This window comes from Aptenodytes patagonicus, chromosome 22 (genome assembly GCF_965638725.1).
Source record: "Aptenodytes patagonicus chromosome 22, bAptPat1.pri.cur, whole genome shotgun sequence".
Taxonomy (NCBI): Eukaryota; Metazoa; Chordata; class Aves; order Sphenisciformes; family Spheniscidae; genus Aptenodytes; species Aptenodytes patagonicus.
Genome location: NC_134970.1, coordinates 6,719,158 through 6,741,828, shown reverse-complemented (window position 1 = coordinate 6,741,828; position 22,671 = coordinate 6,719,158). Strand labels below are relative to the sequence as shown.

Genomic DNA, 22,671 nt, shown 5'->3' with positions numbered 1-22,671 from the left:
AGTTTTTCTCGTAGTTAAACCCAGAGCCCGGCTGTCCCCAGGCAAAGGCGAGTCGGTGTTCAGGCGGCACCAGCTCAGGGAGCTGCGAGGCGAGGAGCAGAGGTCTAGCGGGACGCGGCGGCACCGTCGCCGCAGCCGCCAGGCCCAGCGGGTCTCCGTCCTCCGGGCAGCGCCCGTGTGCCGGCCCGCGCTGGAGGGCGATGTCTGTAGGCCCGCAGGCTGCTCCCTTCCAGCTCTACCTGCTGTAGCCCAGCCAAACTGCGAACGTTTTCGGATGAGATGTTTGGGTTGGCTCCGTTGCGCCTTCTCCGAGCCCCCTCTCGTGGCTGGAGTGTCCCGCTCACGGCACCCTGCGGTGCCTGCCAGGCTCTGCTTTGTGAAGGCGCTGAGGATCAGTCTCTCCTGGCAGGCAGCTGAGCACGGTTTTCATTCTGAGTGGAGGGGCTGCCCCTCTTCTTCAGCTTATTTTGCGGTAGCAAGCTGCCAAACAGAGGATTTGCCTCAAATTGTTCATTAGAGGAATTGCAGAACGAGCACGCTGCTAAATGATCAGTGGCAAATCCCCCAGACCAGATGGCATTTGCTCATTAGTCTTAAAAAAAACCCAGCAGTTTTCAACAGAGTTCCAGGGAAAACCCCAGGAACTGCAGTGCAGCGTATCTGGTATCCCCAGCATGCAAATTATTAGGAACCACTCTAATGAACAGAGTTAGGGGCCACCTTAAGGGCTATTAAATATTCATAGAAATGCCAAATCACGGTTCATTAGCAGTGGAGTTAGGAGTGACTAGTATAGAAACGGTTCGGAGAAGAGCAACGAGGAAAAGGGCTTCACACAACGTGCAGTTTAGTATGGAGCTCCTGACAGCAGGGCAGTAAGGGTACTAGCTGTTGAGATGGGTTTAAAAGCAACAGGACAAATTAATGGCAGTAAATCAATCAAGACTCATAAATAGAAAGTCGCTGTCCTTGGCTGAGAAAGGCCTTCGGCTGCCTTGGGTTGCTGGAGGCTGCGATCCCTCAGCACACACTCCTGGTGCCTGCAAGAGATGGGGTGCGTGCTGGGTCATGTTCAGCGTGACCAGCTATCACCTTCCCATGCTTTATATTGCATTCTTCCTAGCGGGATCGGTTATTCATGATGACGAGCATGCTGGGTCCATGCCGGACCAGGTCTGGAGCTCCTTAACTTTGCATCTATTGCTTCAAGAATTTAATTACTTCTGGCTGCAGGCCAGGCTGATGTGAGCCTTAGGTCTTGCACAGAGTGACGGGCGCAGCCATGTTAGCGGTTCAGCTTATGGTTTTGTGAGCACTTTCCCTATCTGCAATGTGCTAATGGGGCGGGATTTATCAGCCCTTTATGTTTTTAAAACGTGCCTTTTATTTTCCTGACAGGAATTTTACCCAGGCATATTTGGAGAGTTTTCTGCATTTGTCTAGGATTCCTGGAAATCTGACTAAGCTTCTGGATGCCGAGAAGTCCTGCACAGCCACATCTCATGAGGACTGGCTGTGAATCACACGAACAGTGATCCCAAAACTTCTGGCATACGTACCGTTGCTTCTGGGAGGCAGAGCTGCTTTGCACGTGCACAGGTTTGCACGTGTCCCCATCCTGCGGGATTCCCGCTGCACGCTGGTGGGTCAGTACAGTGCCTTCCTGGAAACGTCGCCTGTCGTGTGCTTTCTGCAAACTGCCTCCACTCTGTAGCCATCGCAGCCAGAAGGATGGCAGCCCTATTCCAGATCTGACTTCTCTTGAAAATGGAGTATATCCCCAGACAAACAAAAACTTGGCTGGAAGAGGAGACTCTTGTCTGTTGCCTCTTGCCATCCTTCCATCATCTCAGACGCCCGTGATCCCTGACACGTGTGACTCCAGTCCCATCTCTGCTTTCCTATGATCTTCCCATCTCTGCTTTCCTGTGATCTATTCCTTCAAATTCAGTCCAGCTCTGGCCTTCCTCCTATTTCAGCAGGGAGTTTCTGAACAGAAATTCATTATTCCAGGTCTGCTCCCAGGATGATCAACATAAGAACGCATGGCGCGGCAATGCATCTCCCGGATCCTGAGCAAAAACCATGTTTGTGTGCTCCCAGCGGCTAATATCTTTAGGTACCAGTTTCCTTCTTTTCAGTCCATCTCTGAATTTCCTTTAACTGCTCTATTACAAATAACTGCTTTATTTATAATATAAAATCACTTTCTGGAATGGTCTAGATTTGTTCTTCTTACCTCTGCCAGCAGCCTGTTTGAAGTTAAAAAAAAAAAAAAATTCCTTGGTCCCTTTATGTTCACTGAAAAATAATTTTACACCACCAGCCGTGAGAGCCGTGGCAGATCCATGCAGGAATCGGACAGCTTGTGAACTCCGCTCTCTTTGAAGCTTTTGATTGCCCTGACGTTATCCTGTGAATACTACTGGTTTTGTTTCAAGCTCTTAACAGCATTTTTGATGCCTTGATTGTTTTTGGTCACTCCTTTTGGCACCTCTGGTCACAACCACTGACCCAGGACACTGACTCAATCCTCTGGTGGGACCGTTCCCAAACGCCCAGCCGTGTGAGACCCTGGCACGTTTAAACCGCGCCCTTGTGTGCAGATTACGCCGTGTGAAGCCGAGCAGGCGCTGAAGTCTTTTTGGAAGTAAAACTGGAGCGGGTAAAACTCCCAGTTAGAGATTGCACACCGACCTGGCTTGGGAAGCTGGGAGACCTGCGGAGAGGGGGGAGTCTCACAGCCTTTCCCACTCCCGCGTCCCGCTGCCGGTGTAACACTAGATGGCGTGGGGACCCACGGCACCCGCCCGGCTCCGGGCACAGCTCGGCCTCCGTCCCTGCGCTAACAGAGGAGTCCATGAAGTGAAAACTTCTGGTCTCCTGCATCCCCCGGGTCTGCTGGATGCTCTTGGGTAGATGGGGAGGCTGCAGCAAGCGAAAGGGAAAGGACAGCCAAAGCCAGCCCCGTGGTGCACAGTCTGAGAGAGGCACATCTGCTGGTTGGGGAAGACACTGGGAGGTGGGATGTGACGAACTTTGGGCTCTCTACCCTCCCAGAAAGGGTAGAGAGTGTCCCTCCGTCAGTCGGCAAGGCATCCCACCGTCCGTGCCGGGGAGGGGACAGGCCTGGACCGCACTCACTCTCTGCAGATGGGGCTATGTACTTCACAAGCCTGGTCTCCTCCTCCAGCCCCCTCCAGAGCAAACAGCCTCAGAGCAAAGACCAGAGCCGGGGTTTGCAGCAGTGGACCCTGGATTTTGGGATGCAGGGACTCTTTCTGAAGCTGACAGCCAGCTTTTAATACACCCACTCCACCTCCTCTGGAGAAAAGAAATAGGGGTATGTGAGCCTCCGAAACCTGACAGCCCCTGCCTCACAGCGGTGGGAAGCCAGCTGGAGGGGGCAGGTCTGTCCAAATCTGCTGGAGGCTGGCATCTGCAGCACCATCTCAAGCACTGTGTGTTAGACACATCCTCTGAGTCATCTGGCAGAGGTTTCCCAACCTCCAGGGGAAAGGATTCTCATCCCCGCATGCTGTGGCGACGTGAGCTCTGGGGTATGTCTCTAACTCTCTACAAGGCCTCGGGGAATCCTGTGGAAGGTCTGTGGCCACCATGACCAACTGCAGTGGGTGATGTCAAGGTGCTCATGTCACCGCCCTCTTCACAGTGCGCCAATGTGCATCGTGGCAACTGGTAATGCCCCACTCAGTAATATGGCTGTACCCTGTTAAGACCCACACATTGCCTTCGGTGGGGCCCTGAACGCCCGGTTAATATGTTCCTAGTGCCACCTGTTCCTCATGTCTCCAGCTGATGAGGTGACCTGCTGTGCTCCGAGCTGTTGGATGGGCCATGCCCAGCAAGACGGGGTCCTTCAGGTCACCTCTGCTCTGCTTGTCCATGCTTGGTCGGGGGCTGGGTTCCCTGAGCAAGCAATGGCCATTCATGCACGTTGTGCACACCCGGCATGGCAGCACGGCTCCTCTCCCACTTGCAAGACAAAAGGCATCCTGGTCCTCTGTGACAAAAGCCTTCCCTGCACAGAGGACGTGAGCAGCACATTCCTCTCATGATCCTCGTCCCCTTCCTGTGTTCCAGGCCTTGGTTCAGGACCAGGAATTTCTTACCCAAAGTTCAGGGCAAAATTACTATCAAATCTAATGCCAGAGTTTTCCAGGTCCAAAGGAAGCATCTCCCTGCTGCTGCCCTCCCAGCCCTCCGCCCTTCCTCCCAATTTCAGTAATGCACTCCCAGCAGCCGGAGCAGCCTGGGCTCCTCAGCCATCCTGCAAACAGGCTGCCTGCCCTAGGTGAGCCGCTGTGGCTCAGAAGAGGAGAATGAGTGGGAAGGGTCCTGTGAGCCCCAGAGAGCAGTGGACGGCCTCTTCGTGCCAGCTGCCTTTTTTCTTTAATGCCTACTTACATTTTTCGAGCAGAAAAAGGCCAGCCAGACAAGAGAAATTAAATAGAAGCTTTTGCTAACTGCATCTCAGCCTGGCTTGACAATCCTGTCCATGGCCACAGCAATTAGGAGCACTGGAGCATCCAACTTCTCTCCATTCTCACCTACTACAGGGGCTGGAAGATCCTCATGGAGCACAAATGCCTCAGGGACTCCCGGGGCAGAGGCTCAGGGTGGGAAGCAGCATAGACACCAGCAAAACCATCCCTTTCTCCTGGCTTCCCCTCCCGGAGCTCCCTGTGGAGCTGCTGCTTGAAGGGTCTGCCTTTTGCTGGCCTCCAAGTCCAGGTGACGGAGCATTGATGGCCTGAATCTTCTTTGAATCTTCCAGGACACCAAAAATGCCCAAGAAAGGGAAGATCCTTTCTCTGTCTAGTGCCACCTGGTTCCTGTCCCTGTGTGGGGTTTGCTGGGGATCGGGGATGGTGTCCCGCTCCCCTCCCTGCCCTCCTGTTGCAGCCAGCTTCCACGGGCAGAGGGGGAGTGCTGGTGGGGGCTGGATCCAGGTGGATGTTTCCCAGGGGGATGGAGAGTGGGAGTTTGTACCCCAGCAAGCTGAGAATCAGGCAGGGACGAGCACACAAGGGAACGCCCAAACACAAACTGGGGCTGCAGAGTCCTGCCGGGGGGTCTGAGCACGCAGCAGCAACCAGTGTCTGACAGACAATTTGGTTGCTGGGTCACACTGCAGGGCTTGCACGTGGACCGCCCTCAGCTTGTCACGGTGGAAACAGCATTACCTGGAGCCTTAGCATGTTTTTTACAAGGTCGTGGGCCTTCTTGGGCTCCTGTGTTGTCCTGACATAGAAACACACAGAAAAAAATGGAAAGAGCAGCTTTGTAGCCCCGCAGCCACACTTTGTAGCCCCGCAGCCACACTTTCTGTAGGCTGCTCCCGGGATGTTTGGGCACGGAGGGCGCTAACGTGTGGTGTGAGGGTGCAGCAGGGTCTGTGGGACATCAGGGAGGTGGAGGCAGTATCTGCTCCTGCAGACACCGAGGTTGCACGGTGCCCGTAGTGCTTGGACCTTTTCACTGCTCAGAGCCCTCCCTCCGCAGCTCCATAACCTGCCATCCAGCTGTGCTGGAAGTGTTTTCCCGACGCCCCTGCAGCAGCCTTTCCCTCGCAGTTTCGTGCTGTGCTTATTTCTTATCCCCACGTCCCTGCACCCACAATAGCACTGTTGTGGCGGGTTCCCATGCGAAGCTGTTGCCAGAGTCGCTCCTTGCTCCCCCGTTCTCTACACCTTCTCTTGCAACTTTTATTTTAGGGGAAAACTGTCAGCATTACAAAATACAGACCTAAACATCTGACAGGTATTGCCGATGGCACGGACGCCTGGCAACCAGCCTGCGGGTTTTAGGGAGCCGCCGCGGCTGGCCCCGAAGGGTTCACCCCCCCCCCCCCGCGGGAGTGGGATGGGGTGGGGGTGGGGGGGATTCCCAGCGGCGTGGGGCCGGGGCTGACGGGGCGCTGGGGGGTGGCGGCGGGGCAGTACCCGGGCCCGGGGGTGGGTGGGGGGGGGTCCCCGGGGCGGCTGCGGGGCCGGGGCCGGTGGCGAGGCCGGCCCGCCCGGTGCCCTCCTCCGCCGGGCCCTCGGGGCGGCGGCCGCCGTGACATCAGTCCGGGCTGGCGCTGAGCGCAGAGCGCCGCCGCCCCGCGACCCGCCTTCTCCCGCCGCCAACAAAAGCCCCCGAGCGGCCGCCGGCCCCAGCCCCGCTCCCGACACCGACCCGGCCCGGCACAGCCCAGCCCAGCTGCAGGTAGGTGCGGGGCGGGGGCGGCCGCCGGGCCCCGCGGAGCGGAGCCCCCTCCCGCGGGCGGCCCCGGTCCCCGCTGCGGAGCCTCCGGGGCCGCCGCTCCTCCCGGCCCGGGGCGGGCAGCTCTCCATCCCTCCGAGCTGCTGCATCCCCGCTTGCCCCCCACGCCCAGCCCTCCCCCGGGCAGACCCCGGGCCCTCCGGCTGCACCCCCCGGGCACCTCGCCTGGGGTGTGATGCGGGGCTGGGGGCTGGAGCGGGGGCACAGACCCCGCCATGCGCCCGTGGGGTGGGGCCCACCGAGGCACGAAATGGCATGGGCGTCCGTGCACATGACGCCAGATGCGGAAGCCAAAGCTCTTGCATCAGATCGGATGAACTTTCCTAAGCCGGCGGAGAGCGGGCATCAACGCAGCGCGGTCACTTCCCACCAGGACGCCAAACTTTCTGCTGGCGTTAATCTTAACCCTGCGCTAAGCGTTCCTGTTCCCTTTTTGCAAAGGGAAATCTCAGGGTTGTGGTCTCGGGCTGGGCTGTGGGCGGACTCCTTGCACCCTGTCCCCTCGCCAAAACGCGGGCTCTGCTGTCACTTCGCTTTGCAGCCTGAATAAAGCTTACACCTGGGGAGACTGAGCCGGCTCGATCCTCTCCACTGGTGTGGACTGATGTCGCTTTACAGAGGAGATTTGCATCGCCGAGGACCTGGCTGGGCACACGCTTAAGCACAGCTTCAGGTGCCGCTTTCCAAACCTCAGAGCCGGCAGTGGGGCCAGCGCGTAGGAGGGGGTGTTAATTAGTAACTTGGTAAAAATACTGGGTGCTGCCAAATCGCAATATTAGATATAGGGAGGGATGGACTGAGTGAGAAGGCACAAGTGCTAAAATAGTATTAAGTGTGAGATCGGCTTCGGATGCTGCACCTCCTGGCTCTTTTGGTGGTGAGGCTGGAAAGGTGCGGTAGTGTCTGTGACCACTCCTAGCCCTGGGGAGGACTCGCCACTTAACAAGTAGCTCAGTGCTTGCTGCTGCTGCTGCTCGACAGCCAGCGCGGTGCTTTCCCTGCTCCCGCGGGTCGGTGGACACCGTCTGTCCAGCTTCGGGCTCGCAGCCGGCCTCTCCTGTCTCCTGGATCAGGGCCTCTCCAGCTGGGATGTCAGTGCCTGAGCCCTGCCTCTGGAGCGGCTGAGCTTGGCTCCCTGCTTCTGTAAGGCAGCACAAAATTACCAGGACGTGTCCGATTGGAAAAAAGGGCTTTGCAAAAGCTACAGTGAGCTTGGTCAGATTTTGATTCCTGCAGGAGTCAGTAGCTTTTCTTGGCATATCTGAAAATGCTTTTGGCTTTTGTTCTGGATAAAATTGGGATTTTCTTTGAGGAACACAGTTGCGGTAGGAAACTTTCAAGTTGCCTTTTAACCAAAGCTGGGGAGCAGTGCGGTCAACAGGCAATGGTGTGTTGGTGCGCAGGCACGTTGCGGCTGGTGAGTGCTCGCTGATAGCCACGTCTGGCAGAGGGCTCAGTGCGGTGCTGGCCTCGCGCTGACCCCTTCCCTGGCACAGCAAACCTGAAGGCTGCCTTAGCGGTGGCAGCAGGAGTAATGCCTGCCTGTGTTGCTTTGGGAACTGTAGAGTAGATGAGCTGTGTGTGAGGATCACTCTGGACCTCAGACCCTCCTGACTTTCTCCCCTCCTTTCATGGCAAAGCCCTCAGAGATGTCTGATCTGATACAGCTGCATCTCCTGGGTCAGTTTTTTGGTTTCTCCATGGTGATGCCCAGTGTTTTGCCATGTCCCAGCGCTCACCAGCCTCAGGACCCCATCCTCTTGCTCACCGGTTCGACATCACTGTATCACAAATGACCTTCACTTATCCTCACTTACACTGTTGGCAGCCCAGATTCTCCTCGCATCACTGCTCCACCCAGCTGATGACATGTCAGGGCGACGGGGGGACAGTTCTAACTTGCCTTTTGTAGGGCGCTTAGGCCCAGGTGATGTGAAAGCTGCTCCGTGACAGATGCCATTTGTCTGGGGCAGAGAGTCCCCCATGGGCCCGATTGCAGTTATGGGTGCTGAGCCCCTGATGCTCTGTCCTGGTGATTTCCCACGTGGTGTTACGTGTGTCTCTATGAGCTGGTCCCTTTCTGCTCTGCCCACACGCCTCATCTGTCTAGGTGCCTCCTTCTTCAAATTTCTGCTCATTTCATGGCTATGCCAGCTGCTCTCTAAACTGGAAGGCGGTAATCAGATCCCAGGGCTTGGGGCTCCTATGATGGTTTCCTCCCCTTTGACTTGTCCCTTTGCCAGGCCATGTAATAATCCTGCGTGGACTGTTGTGAACATCGTTAGGAGTGAATTTTGTGCAGCACTGATCGTGCTTTTCTGCCATCCACTTGGATTAACACTCTCATTGGAAAAAAAAAAAGAACCTTTTACATGGGCCAGCATGAGTCTCCTGTTCCTCAGTGAGCTCCTCCAAGCACAAAGTTACTGCTCTGCAATTAATTGCTGTAGGATTTTAGTAGAACATCTGGGCACATACGTGGGAAATGTTTTCCAGCTATTGCAGAAGCTCGAATGGTTGCGCTGGCATCCTGGTGGCTGCAGGTAAAGTTCATTAGAGGGTGAAGGGGGAGAACCTGCGCTGCTCTGAGTGCTCCTGTAGTAGTGAAGCTGTGTTCACACGGCAGCGGGTGCTGCTTTAGCTCTAGCAGTTACAAACCAGCTGCTCTCAGGCAGGTAAAACGGTGGTTGTCAGCTTTGGTGTGAGTGACATGAGCATGCTGATCTCTCAGCCCACTGTAGGGAGAGGGTGACCGTGTGTTCCTACTGCCTGATGGCTTGGCTTCACCTGCTCACTGCTTTTTCCCTTACAGCTCAGGTTTAGATGACATCCCAAAGCACTAGGATGTACTGGTTCCATACTGTTTTATGCCTCGTTGTTTAGTGTAGCTTAGACTGCCTCCCAAACTGGTGCAACACAAGCCCATCCGAAATGTGAGTGAGTCTGTAGCTTACATTTGACCCGGCGAACTGTACTGCCGCAAAGTTAGACATCAGGCACTGAAATTAGAATTAATCTCCAAGAAGTGTCAGACTTGTGTGGTTCTGCACAAGCCTCACTTGTGTCTATGCTTCCCAGCAATACAGCTGTTGATAAAAGGATGGTATCTTGTTTTTTGAGGCCCCTTGCCTTATCCAGAGTGGATGATGGACCATCTCCAGGGCTGAGCCATGCTTGGCACAGAGGATGCTGTCTGTAGGGCTCTGGTTGTGTTTGCTGCAAAGTTGTGGTACATGGGATGTGGAGCTGCAGGAGGGAGGAAAATCATCTCAGTTTTTGGCAGCCCTGGGTGTCTCTCTTGCCTGTGCTCAGTGAGGTCTTTGGCTGCAGGACAGTCACCTCTTGTTCCTCATTCTGCATGGGTCTCATAGTGATTTGGAGAAGTGCGACTGCAGTCAGTTAAGTGTTGCAATTGGACAGAATATGGTGCTCAGTTCCATGGTGCAAAGTACTCTGAAAAATGTTGAAAGGGCTGCAAACCCTCTGGCATATCTTAAAGTAGTCATTAATTAGGGAATTGGGATGATGGGTCTGTCTAGATGGCTATTGTAAGGGTTTTCCTTCTGAGATGGCTGGTGCAGGTCCCAGCCTCCGTGAGCAGGATGCTCCTATTCTTTTTTTCCCTGCTGATGCTGACCTGTAGCATAAACTGCTTTTTGCTCTCTCGTGTGGCGTGCCGGGCTCTCAGCATGTGCCTGTGTATGTTGTGGACTAAGAAGGAATTCCCTGCAACTTAAATCTTATCTCAGGCTTTCTCTGTGCCCAGCTGTGAGCTATCACAAGCCCATGTATCCCCAGGACAAACTCATTTTTATGGTCCCTCCCCATGAAAAAATCCATCCTGCCGTGTGCCAGGAGGTCTTGCTGGGATGTGGCTTTGCTGTGGCTGCATCTGTGCCGCTGGGTGCTTCATGGTGGGAGTCACCTGCCAAAATCACTGTGAAGTTGTTTAAACTGCGTGGAGGCACCTGCAACCTTCCCATGGTGGATGGGGGTAAATAAGCATCAAAAGGTCTTGATCTCCTCCTGTGGCAAACGTCAGATGAACTTCACCCAGAGGCACCTTTTCTCCCCTGTAGACTTACAGGCAGCTCAGAGGAAGGTGTCCCCACAGCTGATGTCTCGCTTTGGGCAGATGAACCCTGCTGTTCGGGACAAACAGAGCCTCTTCCTTTGCTGCTGCTGTAAAGGGGAAAAAATGTGCCATGGAGGCAAAGGGGAGCAGCTGGCTCCAAACCACCGGGCAGTTTGTCCCTGAGCGTGCTTGCAGATGCCCTGGCTGTGGAGCAGGGAGCGGTGGCAGGAGTAATGAGGCAGGAGTACTGAGGCAGGGGGCTGCCTGCATGAGGCTACCCACCGAAATCAAGGCTGGTGGGTCCCAGAGATGGGCTCTGCCAGCTGTCGTGTTTGGAAGGGGATGGGGGACCCAGACAAACTGTATCCAGCGTTGTGTTATTCCTGACGAGGGGTCTGACACAGGTGGGCACGGGTGGAAAAGGGACCAGTGGGCTCCCACGCTGTGCGGGCGCGGGCATCTCTGCTGCCTGGGCTGGCAGGGGGATGCTGCTGGATGTTTCTGCCCTCCAAGGAAACTCCTGAACCAGGTCGGGCCCTCCTCCTGGTGCAGGGGGAAAAAACAGGCTCTGGAGAGAAACAGTTTGTGTCCTTTTAAGGCAATGCAAAGGCTGGGACTGGAACGATCAAGCTGGAAGGGAGGGATTTGGCACACAGGGCTGCGCAGTGGTGGGAAGCCCAGCCTGCAGGGCGTGCAGAAAAGAGACTTCCCGGCTGCTGCGATCACACCCCAAACACAGCTCCTTGGATCCCTGGAGCCAGCACAGCCTCCCCTCCAGCCCCTGCTCCTGGCACCCTCTGCAGCTCCGTCTGTCTGTTCTGGGCTTAGGCGACTCTGTCCATCCAAGAGCCGGGAGCTGTGGCTGGGCTGGAGCGGGGCCAGCGCCTCTGCGCAGCCCTGCCAGCGCGTCAGCCCTGACCCGCACCCTGCCTGCCCTGCCTGCTGTTATAATCAGGTTGAGATCAATTTCCCTTTTCTATTGCCTGACCAAATACTCTTACACAGGGAAGAGCTCGACTTTCCCATATACTGGAAGGTCCAGAGATCTCGCTGTGCCTGTGAGCAGAGGGTTTGCAGCGCTTTGTCCTCCCTCATCCCTCCGTATGATGTTTATACAGCCCCCAGTCCTGTTGTATTTAGCATCCATCTCCTCAACTGCCTGCCAGGCAGGGCAGTGCCACTGGCTCAGCCGTTGGGTGGGGGACTGGAGACCCAGAGACGGGGCTTCAGCTGCCCACGGTGACCCCGGGATTCGGAGCTGCTGCAAGGAGTGGGCTCAAAGGCTGTTCCCCTGGTGTGCCCCAGCGGACCCAGATCCCTTTCCTCGTAGCCATGCAGCCGAGCCGAGGGAGGTGATGAGCTCCTGCACGTGCTGCGGGGTGGCACACAGTGTAGTATGAAAATGGTGTTTGGTTTTGGGGACCTTGTCCTGCTGCTTTAGCTGTTCAGGAGTTTGGAAGCATACGGCTGTGCCTGCAAAGGGGAGGGTGACTTTCTGCCGCCTGTTCCCATGTGGGACAGGATGGAGAATTACAGAAGTGTTGATGGAGAGAGGCCTCTGGCGACCTCCCAAGCTGCAGCTTGTGCCCATTGACCCTTCTCATATCAGTGGGCACCACCAAAAAGTGTTTTGTTTTGTTGTCTTTGTAGCAATCCTAGGTTGCTGTTAGATCCTCCTCAGCCTCCTCTGGGCCACACTCAACCAGCCTGCCTCCCTCAGCATCTCCTTATAGGACTTTGTTGTTTGAATGTCTTGAGGTTTATGTTGGCCCCATCTTCAAAAGTATCAAGGCCCTCTGTGTTGGAGCTCTGCCACTTGCGTTAGCTGCTCATAGTATTTTGGGGTTATCTGAAAATTTCCAGATCAAGGGGCCTCTTGATCATGTCTCATCAGATACATTCAGGAAAGAGGAGAGAGAAATAGAAGCACTTATGTCCTGCCAAGGAGCTGCATGGTAGCTTAGGTTGGTGCTCAGGTGTTTGCCCTGCACCTGAGCCTGTGTCCCTGGGGCTGCTGATTTCCCAGCCTCCGTGACTGTACCTGCAGTCCTGGATGAGACTGAGATGCCTGAATACAGGCGGAACCTGTGAGCAGTTGGCCAGGCAAGGCACAGGCTAATGATGCTATGGGGGACACGGTGCCAGAGCCCGCTGTGTTTGGTGGTATCAAGGGTCAGCTCCTGCCCTTTGGGCAACCCTGACTATACCCCTGCCCTGCAGTGGCAGAAATGGAAGAGATGTTCGGGGAGGAGAAGCTGGAACTGTTTCCAGCAGGGGTGACAACCTGTACACTCTCCAGCACCAAGGATCAGTCACCCTGGCCATTGCTGCATTGCCCTGTCGAGAGGTGATAGCAGGGTTGTGATCTAACGAGGTGCCGGCACTGTGGGTACCTCTGTGAGTGCTGCCTCCCAGCATTGGCCCGCTTCCTCCCTTTTCCTGGCACAGAGAGGGGCTGTGAGGTCCCACAGCTTCCAGGACAGGGGGATTTCTGCTGCTCCTGGCTGGCAGGACCAGTGGTCCCTAGGAGGCAGCTGATACTGCTGGGTGCTGTAACGATGGGTCCCGTGGGCATCCTGACTTCTGCTAATTCTGCTAATTACCAGCCCTGCGAATCTGTGCAAACAGCAAACATCCGTGGGTGGTCTCCGCATGTGTGGATGTGGAAGGGCTGCTGGAGCGCTGCTGGTGGGTGCCCGCTCCGGCTGCCTCGTTCTGCCCCATCCCTGCCTCCTGCCCGGCCAGCGCCCTGCCTGGCCTCCCGCCCTGACGCTGTTTCTGCCTGTGCTTTTTCTACAGTATGCCGAACTGGGGAGGAGGAAAGAAGTGTGGCGTGTGTCAGAAGGCGGTGTACTTCGCTGAGGAGGTGCAATGTGAAGGCAGCAGCTTCCACAAGTCCTGCTTCTTGTGCAGTGAGTACTAGCCCTTCCCTCACCCCTCCCGCCCTGCTTCCTGGCTCTCCGCCGGCTGGGCGCCCCGTCATGTCCTGTTTATGGGCCGTGTAAACGCTCATTAGGATTCCTCTACAAACAGCCTGGCTGTGGGAGCCGTATGGCAGGCTTTCTGCTTTTCTCCAGACTCGGAAGTTAGTTCTGCTGAAGGAACACAGATCATCCCAGGACACCAGGGGCCATCCAAGCTGTCCGGGCTGACCTCAGCCAGCACCCACTCAAAGACTTAGTCTGTCCCTACGCCAGGGAAAGGCTAGGCTGAGTCCTCTAGACTATCTCCAGATGTTCAAGATTGGAGCATAAGACAGGGACCCTCCAAACAGTGGAGGCAGGAGGTGGTACATCCCATGCACTGCTCTGGGGTGATGCTAGCTTTAGTCTTCTAAGTGGCTTTGCCGCTTTGGGAACTGGCATGGGATCTGCCCCTGTGTCTCAGGAGATGATGGGAAGAAGATGTGGTCCTGTCCTGGCCCTTCTGCTGATGGAAGGCCTACTGTGAAGTGCTAAAGCGTCACCTCCAGCCTGCCTGGAAGTCTGCTATTGTGGAGGGTGTCTCTGTTGTATGTTTGGACCCAAGTGTCACCTCAGGGAAGGGCAGCACAGCAGGATCTGGCTGTGGATTAGAGGTCCCTTCCTCTGCCTGCTCTGCAGGAACCTACAAATCCTCTTGGGTTCATGCTGCAGGAAGAAACCCATCCCGTGCCTTTGGGGATACCAGGGCAGCAGTGCAGGGACAGGCAAGTAGTGTTACAGTGCTGAGAGCAGCTCCTTAAACCTGGGGCATCCACATCCAGGGGGGCTGCAGGACCTTTGAACAAAAAGATGACCACTGTCCTCAGCCTGTGTTTTACCAGATTTCTGTCCCCTCCCCTTGAAGACTATCACATAACAGAACTAGTGATTCTCATGTGTCAACAGGAGTGTGCATGTTGCTTGTGTCCACTGATGGCTCATCAAGACACTATTCCCACTGCTCTGTGACAGATGCAGAAGTGCATCTTCAGAGCTGTCCTTGCAGCAAGGTCCCACTGAGGTTTAACATTTTCTCAGCTGGTCCCTGTACCCTGTTCCCAGTGTCACCATCCCGTTGCAGCAGGGAGCACAGATGTGATCTTTTCCATACGGGCAACAAGCAGAGCTAGGGTCTATAAACAGGCACACAGCTAGAACTAATCTCAGTAGGCCTATTCCGGCTGGGAAATACCAGCGTCCTCATGGGGCCGATCCCTGTCGTGCTCCTGTGTCCACCTGGCACGGATACTGGATACTGGATACTTCTTGGCCAGCCTGCCTGGGACACGGCATGCACAGATGGATGCAGATGTGAGAGAGGGAAGCTGTTGCCGCGTCTCTGCTCCTTGTGCAGTGTGAAGAGTGGCCAGCATCGGAGTTTCCAGGCTGGAAACCTTGCTTTGGCTTGAAAGGACTAAGAAGGGGAGTTGCAGAGAGGCTTTCCCCGGGCGGGCAGGGGGGTGGCAAGGCTGTGTCCTTATTGTGGCCGCTCTCTGCAGCAGGAAGTCGTGTTTCTTCTGCAGCCTCAGATATGGAAGGTGGGGAATGTTGCCCTCATCTCCCCCCCACCACTGGCTTTTACCATCTGAGTCCATGTCAGTGAAGGACCTTAGTATGGGGACTAAGACCCCGTTGCACTGCATCTGCCCTTCCCCATGACCCCTGTGCACACAGCTGGATTGCTTAGGGAAAGATTCTGCCGTGCGATGCTGGCACCCAGGGCATGGGGCAGGCCTCCAGGAGCCATGAAATCAGGCAGAAAGCATTGCTTTGAGAAGGGAATACCTGGCCAAAGCGGGGAAGAAGGTCATCCCAAGTCTGCTCATGGAAGCAAGTCACCAGGGAGTGGTCCAGAGCCGACTACAGCCAGGGCTCCTGTCCCTGTGCTTTGCAGACATACGTAATCACACTCCACATGTACCCCAGCAGTTCTGCCTGTCCCGGCTGCGGGCTCCCCGGTTCAGGCCGTGGCTTGCGTGGCAGCCCACAGTGCTGCCTGCTGTTCCCAGTCCTGTGCCACAGGCTGCAGGTGATGCTGAGCTGCACCGAACTCCTGCATTCCCAGCCTATTCCCCAGTGCTGCATTTGGGCCTCATCAGGGAACTTGAAGCCATTATCTTTAGGGGAGGAAAACAAATACTTTGATCTGATATGCCAAAAAAATAATCAAAAAGGAGCCAAACCTACCACAGTGCATTAGAACTGGAGATCGGCTCAGGGAGCAACTTGGTGATTGACTCAGTGGCATCGATCCAACTGAGTCAATAGTACATAGCAGAAATGTACTATAATGAGGCCATTTGGCCTCTGAAAGTAGCAGCAGCTCTTGTCTAATTGTTTTGTGGAGCAACTCCGCTGCTCTTAGAAAAACAAAGGGTCCTTAACTCAATGAGTGCGGCGCACTGGAATTTCTGCAATGCAGAAACCCGGGACCTGGGGGCTGATTTCTAGGAAGCAGACTGGGAAAGAATTTTTCTGCTGCCTCTCGAAGCGTCTGTGACTCCTGCAGATGAGGGACTGTGAAAGCTTAGGTTAGAGCTCTAAATCCACCCAGCACTGTGGGAGAGAAAGACAGATGCCATTGAGATCGTTCACTCCCACCCCTAGGAAAAAGCTCTTTAAACCTGCCAGTAAAAGTGCCCAAATTCCCCTCCTGGGGGGTCTGTCTGAATGCAACGTTGCTCCTGAGGAGCTCCAGGGTAATGCAGAGACAACCCCAACACCAGCCCATTAGCTTGGCAGCTATGGGACCAGTTTACCAGAGCTGGTCTTTCCCAACAGGGATGCATGCTCCATCCCCAGCTCCTGCTGTGGTGGGACGGGGGAGCCCGTAGCCAGGAGAGGACCCTGCCAGATCCTCCTTAGATGGCAGGAGACGTTTCCCTTTCCACCTCCTTCTCCCAGCAGCAGCACACAGGGTTCTCCGTGGCCCCGGAGGAAAAGCACCATATTTAGTAATCGGGCTGAGGAAGGCTGCCTCTCGCCCCCACGTTTAGTGCTGCGGTTTGCGCTGCTCCGAGGGGAGAGCTCTGCTGTGTTTGCATTCCTGCGATATTGGTAAAGGCCAAGAAACTTTTCTGCTGGCAAAGAGACTAACGGGCTGCTGGGAGCCTTGACATTTAAGGCATGTAAGCGGGATGGGGGAAGGCTGTGTCGCAGCTGTAACAGGATCTGTTTCGGGGCTGGCTGCCAGCGCTGTGGACTCTGCCCCAGGCATCTGGATCCTGCACCGGGGCAGGTAAATACTGGAGATCACTGTGGGCCCCATTTGGGTGCTGCTCCCCTCTTGTTCCGGCTTGCTGGGCAGCGTGTTCCAGGAAGGGTTTGGAAGCCGACGTGGAGGCTGAGATCAGAGCTGGGACACGAGTCAGGAAAACCTAAAAGTTGGGAGAAGAGTCTGTGTGGCCTGAGCCCAGCACCAAGCTCAAGCTCTGGATGAGCTCAGCTGGGACCCCAAGCCTGGCTGCTGCCTCCTCCTGTCCCATCTTACGTCCCATATTGATCCCCAAGGCTTGAACACCCAGCTGAGGTAGCGGTCCTCAGCTGAGACCACCCTATGCACACACTGTAATCATGTCACAGACCAGGGGTGACACACATGAACATCTTCCATCGTGGTCTTGGGGTCTGGAGAGTCAACTGTGCACAATAGCGTAATGTGTCAAAAAACTTACAGCGCATCAGCTGTGGAAATGGCTGCAGGTCTGCTTTTAGTCTGCCTAAACACGAGGAAAAATAGATTTGCTTTCATTACTTTCCCCCAAGTCCCTATCTCTGCGTATTTGCAGCGGACTAGGAGTGTGGCAGAGCTGCAGCTGCAGCGGGGCAGGGATGTCCATCCCTGTGCTTGTGAATCCTGCAGTGATTCGTAGGGAAATTTCAAACCCCCTTGTTTAAGTGCATCTCCAGGATACCAGCATCAAGAGGGTTAACAGAGCTTTTTCTTAGTATCAACCTTGTAGCTTTGGTGGTTGCTTCCTTTTAAAGCCAGACAATGTTCTTGTTGTGATCCTTATCTCTGGCTGTTTTGCATGCACTCCGTTTAACCAGGAGGATCTCGTCTAGGGTTTCCTTGCTCCTTGAAAGCTAAGCTGTACCATCCCTTGTGAGGACTTGTTTTCTCCATCTAATTAGTGAGCTCTGGATGTGCAGGCTAATGGCACGGCCCTCCCCTCTTTTCTAGTGGTCTGTAAGAAGAACTTGGACAGCACCACTGTTGCTGTGCATGGAGAGGAGATCTACTGCAAGTCCTGCTACGGCAAGAAGTACGGCCCCAAGGGCTATGGATACGGGCAGGGAGCAGGGACCCTGAGCACTGACAAGGGCGAGTCCCTGGGAATCAAATATGAAGAGTGAGTTTAACTCTTGTTTTCAAAACTGGGGCTGTTGTGGGCACCTTCTCCCCCACATCCGTCTGCTTGCAACGCTTGGCTGTGTAGCCCATGCTGAACTTCCAGCAGTTCCTAATCTGGAGAGTGCCGTGGGCTGCCCTGCCTTTCTGCTCCTTGGGGGAAACCCGCTGAACTCTGTTTGCAGGGTGGGATGGGGCTTGATGGGACATGTCCCCATTGCCTGAGCATGCTGCCCATCCCCTCCTAGTATGCAGCCGTGAGGCTGAAGTTTCCATGGGGCTCAACATATTGTGCCTAAAGCTCTGGGCCCTTCAAAACTAGGCTGGGATTTGTGATCCCATAGCATTTACCTCCTCCATGCTGCTTGTGCAGCCTTGATGACGAACTCCCTCCCATCCACAGGGGCCAGCCCCACCGACCCACCAACCCTAATGCATCCAGAATGGCCCAGAAAATCGGAGGTGCTGATGGGTGCCCTCGCTGTGGTCAAGCAGTATATGCAGCCGAGAAGGTGATTGGAGCTGGAAAGGTAAGAAGGGGGATGGAGTGGACGGGCACGCACATGCCACAAGATGCTGTGTGGCAGGGAGACCTTCAGAGAAGGTCTTGACCTGACCCACAGGCTGCTGCAGGCTGGGCTGCCAGCGCCTCCAGCCAGGGCTGGGCTCGGGGTCCGGTGGCCATGCTCACCTGGAAGCCTGGCACCAAAAGGAGAGCTGGGCATGTCTGAAAACCAGGTTCTCCAGGCTGCGTCCCTCTTACAGACTTGCAGATGGGAGAGAAATACATTTTATACTAAATACTCGGAGTGCTGCTCAGCAGAGGTCACAGTGGATGTCCCTGCTGCTAGATTTGTTGGGAGGATGAGCAGTGATGTGGGCCATGGCCACTGCCACCACTAACTGAACAAGTGCAACATCCAGCGAGCCTTCTCCACCCTCTGCCGCAGGCTGGGATGCCGCAGCTCGAATTCGGGACAGGGAACGAATTCCAGTGGTCAGCGCTGCCCATAGGCAGGGCAAGGTGGTTGGAGGTGTGGGCACAAGCTCGGTGCATCTCTCTTGGGCTGTTCTGCTGGTGGACTGGGTCTGCTCAGGGTCAGATGTAAAGGACACACTGCAACGGCCCTGGTACTTCCTATGTCAAGTTCATCACTTCACCAGGGTCCTTTGCGTCCCGAGCTGTGGCCTCGTCCTAGCCCAGCTCTGGGAAGCCCTCTGTAAGGCATAGTGACGCCTCCTGCTCTGTCAGCCCTGGGACCCCGGGTGAGGTCCCTGCCTTGAAGCAGCCTTCTCTCCAAGGTCGGGTACATGTGTAGAGCTTGCCAAGGCAGCTGGGTCAGGCTGCTTGGCTTTGTGCCGCGGGGGATGGGATGGCCGTGCTGGGAAAGCCTCACCGCCTCGCTGGTGACATTGGGTCACCCCTGCTGTGCTCCGTCCTCCCTGGCGTTTCTGTGTTTGTCCTCTGTCCCCAGAGCAAGGAAAGGAGGCATCTAGGCAATGGAAAAAGCCTTCCAGCATCATCATACCCTAGCTGGCAGTGCAGGGATTTGTGATGGACATGTTGAGGGTCAGCCCAGGGTCAGAAGACAAACTTACCCATAAAATCATGATCTGAGCTTCCTGGTAGGCTTCTGGGGTTGATGTTTACGGGGAACTGAAGCTGGCAAAACAATTACACTCAAGCAAACCTGGGTAGGATTCCAGAGCATGTATTTCATGTGCTAATGTTTGCTGGATGACTCTGTCTGCTACCTCCTCCTCCAGCCCCCTAATTTCACATTTTCTTCCAAAAAAGGTTTCATGTTTTCCAAAGTGTTTATTTAAATTAGTCCATGAGCAGCTCTGGCTACTCTAGGTCTGCTCAAAGGCTGTGAGCTCATTTATCCCCAGAGGACTGGCAGAGTCGTGGGGGGAGTTTTATTTTTAAACACTGGCTGATTTCTGCATTCTTACTATCTGTTTGCTGCCTTCCTTGGAGCTGTAGTGGTGGAGGGGCAGGTGTCCCAACCCTGCTGCCACCCTCCAGGCTAATGTACAGCGGCAGTGGATCTCAGCTGGATAACTTGGGGGATTTATCATGGTGCTTCAGAGAGGACAATCTCCAAAGAGGGGGGTGATTGCTCCTTACAAGTTATTGTACAAATCATTGTACAAATGACTGCTGCGAGTGGGGGCGAAAGCTCTCTAAAACCAGATCAACAAGGGGGCAGTGACCACACCTGATGTTTCCTCTCTCTGTCTTGCCCCTGGGGCTGGGAGGACTGCTCTTTCCAGAGAAAAGCTTTCACCCCGTTCAGGCCTCTTTGCCAACCGCTTTGGGTCAGAAACAGAAAAGTCACCCCGTTTGGTAGCCAAAGCATTGCTGCCCTGTCCCCGGGTGTTGTCTGACCGGGCTCTGCTCCTGTCCCACAGTCCTGGCACAAGTCCTGCTTCCGCTGCGCCAAGTGTGGCAAAAGCCTGGAGTCCACCACCCTGGCAGACAAAGACGGGGAGATCTACTGCAAAGGTGGGTGCCACCTTCCCCACTGGCTTGTCCTGGGCTCCGAAGGGTGGAGGCAGAGGGTGAAAACCCCTGTGCAGGGAAGCAGGATGGGACTGAGGTTTGGGGAGGTGGTGGCCCCAGCAGCTGCATATGGGGGCTGGCTGTGCCGGCTGGCCGTGGAGCTGGGGGATTTCCCACGGCGCCTGGGGCCTCTCTGTTTCCCCAACAAATACAGCAAACCCTGTTGTGTTTAGGCAGTGCCTGCTTCGAGAGGAGGACCTGCTCGTGTTCAGCTGCCAGACTTACCTGTCTCTCCCTTCCCATCCTCTGCAGGTTGCTACGCCAAGAACTTTGGTCCCAAGGGCTTTGGCTTTGGGCAAGGCGCTGGCGCGCTCGTCCACTCGCAGTGAGGCACCAGGAGCCAGGCTCTCCGCTCGCTCAGGGCTTGTCCAGACCAGCCTGTGCTGCCCGACCCTTCCCGCACCCGCAGTGAGCATCCTCACCATCATCAATAACCACCCGCTGCTTCACAGCACGAGCCCCTTCCTCCCTGCCCTGACCCAGCGCACCCTGAAGCTGTGGGAGTCCCAGCATCATCCCCATCGGGTCCTGCTGGTGCGGGTGCCGGCGGGGAGACAGCTCACACGCACCCGCAGCAAGGCCCGTGTGCCCGAAACGTTCTGCTCCGCGTTGCCCATCCTGCCGGGATGCAAGCTCAGCCGTGCCATGCCGTGTCACTGAGAAAGCAATAAACATCAAAGCTGATCCATGCCTGGCCTTTCTGGAGTTTATTCCCCATCTGGGGCTGAGGAGGTGCACTGGGTGACCAGAGCTGGAGGTCAGGAGGTAGAGGGAGGATGGGAGATGTTTGCAATCATGGCTTGCAAGTAAAGCGCAAGGGCAGGAACTGCTTGGTGCGGTTTGACATGGCCCAGCTGTGGCCAGCTGAGCTCTGTGGGTCGGCTGGGCAGGGCTCTCCCCCTGCTCCCGCGGCGGATAACCATTTCAAAAGCAGCGGTTGATGCTGGGAGGCCCAGGATAGACCTTCTTGGGTGTGTCAGTAGCCCAACACGTGTGCACGCCCTATCGAAACCCCTATCAGTGCTTTTACGTGGCACCTCTCCAAACAGGCGCGCCCAGCAGTGCTGAATAATTAACAACTTTTCACCTAGTCCCTGGGTTTTTAGCAGTACCATGGATCATTAAGCTGTCAGTTTGGCAGCCTCCCAGATTTAATTCATTTTCATCTAAACTTCTTTCTTTCTTTCTGTGATTCTCTCATTTGACCTGTGTGACATACCACAAGGTCAGCCTCACTGCAGCTTACAGTTGTGAACCCCACAGGGAATTTAGTTTTGGGTTTTTTTTTTAATGTTATAAACTTTGTGGTTGAGTAAGTGAGATGGATAGTGTTTTGAGAAGCACAACAGAGGCAGAAATCCTTTCGTGGGGCAGGATTTGGGTTCCTTTATCAACTTAAGCACTTTCTCCTGTTCATCACACCCTTGGTTTTTACACGACATTTTGGAAGCTGAGATGGGGAGTGTGCTCTTTAAACATCTCCCAAAATCCTCCCCCCAGGTTTCCCAGCCTAGGACCCAAATTCTCTGGCCCCATTGCTCTGGGGTGTGTGGCTGGGGTTTGGTGAGGCGATAGGAAGATGACACTTTGTGTGTGGAGCTGACAGCCCAGGCTCAGGGATGCGGTAGTGGGTCAGGAGCTGTAGCGCAGCGGGCTCACGTACCACCCTCGGTGTGGAGACAGGGGGTGATAGGGACCAACATCCGCAGTGTCAGCATGGGGAGACCAGGATAGGCATCGCTGGGGCTGCACATCCAGACAGAGGGCATGAGGTGGGCTGGAGGAGGTGGTGGGGCAAGGCCCAGGAGAAGTGGAGTGGGATTAGGGGAGCTTTCTGGGCATCCCCTGTCCAAACTGCAGCGGGATGGCTGTGACCATCTGCTACCCTCTGCTGGTTTACTGCTCCTCGTGCACGGGCACGGCCTCGCCTGGTCAGCCAGACGTGTCTGGACACCTGCACCCAAGTGTTGTCCAACTTCCTTTAGAGGCAGCAGAGCCGCATTACACCCAGCAGCACCCATCCCTCCCTGCTGTCGGCGTGGGGGGGCTGCCAGCCCTTGGGAAGGGGGCTGTGGGACCCAAACCTGCCTCCGAAGAGATGAACGAGAGGGTCGGCTCATGGCCGAGCACCCTGCAGCCCGGAGGGTGGTGGTGATGGTACCACTCTGAGCGGTCAGACTGGAGCCCTCTGAGCCCCAGGGCCGGTGCTGCCGGGGGATCTTGCGGCAGGGGATGCCACACCACCACTGCCCCATCCCGGCTGTGAGCGCTTTGTGGGAATGAGCCAGCCTGGGGCAGGACTTTGCTCCACCTGAGCCCCAAGCCCCGGCAGCCCCCTTTACCCGCCCACAAGGGCTCTGTGTGGATGGGATGGGCGCGGGGACCGCAGGCAGCCCACAGCGCAAAGCCTTTTGCTTGCTGGCAGCCT

General features: G+C 55.7%; 2 protein-coding genes across 2 annotated transcripts in view; both read left to right on the top strand.

Moving 5' to 3' along the window:
• Positions 1 to 22,671, top strand: part of TNNI1 (troponin I1, slow skeletal type) — a 279,093-nt gene that overhangs the window by 237,297 nt on the left and 19,125 nt on the right. The window lies entirely within an intron of this gene.
• CSRP1 (cysteine and glycine rich protein 1) lies at positions 6,124 to 20,932 on the top strand. Its single transcript, XM_076357862.1, has 6 exons — positions 6,124 to 6,231; positions 13,163 to 13,275; positions 17,510 to 17,678; positions 18,081 to 18,207; positions 20,093 to 20,186; positions 20,496 to 20,932. Exons 2-6 carry the CDS (start codon positions 13,164 to 13,166, stop codon positions 20,570 to 20,572), a joined length of 579 nt encoding a protein of 192 aa, XP_076213977.1. The 5' UTR covers positions 6,124 to 6,231; position 13,163; the 3' UTR covers positions 20,573 to 20,932.

What these genes read in the sequence shown, in the direction of transcription:
- CSRP1 (XM_076357862.1), top strand. Translation starts at nt 13,164, where the DNA reads ATGCCGAACTGGGGAGGAGGAAAGAAGTGTGGCGTGTGTCAGAAGGCG. An exon ending in CTGGGAATCAAATATGAAGA is followed by an intron (nt 17,679 to 18,080) that starts GTGAGTTTAACT and finishes TCCCATCCACAG; the next exon opens with GGGCCAGCCCCACCGACCCA. An exon ending in CGGGGAGATCTACTGCAAAG is followed by an intron (nt 20,187 to 20,495) that starts GTGGGTGCCACC and finishes CATCCTCTGCAG; the next exon opens with GTTGCTACGCCAAGAACTTT.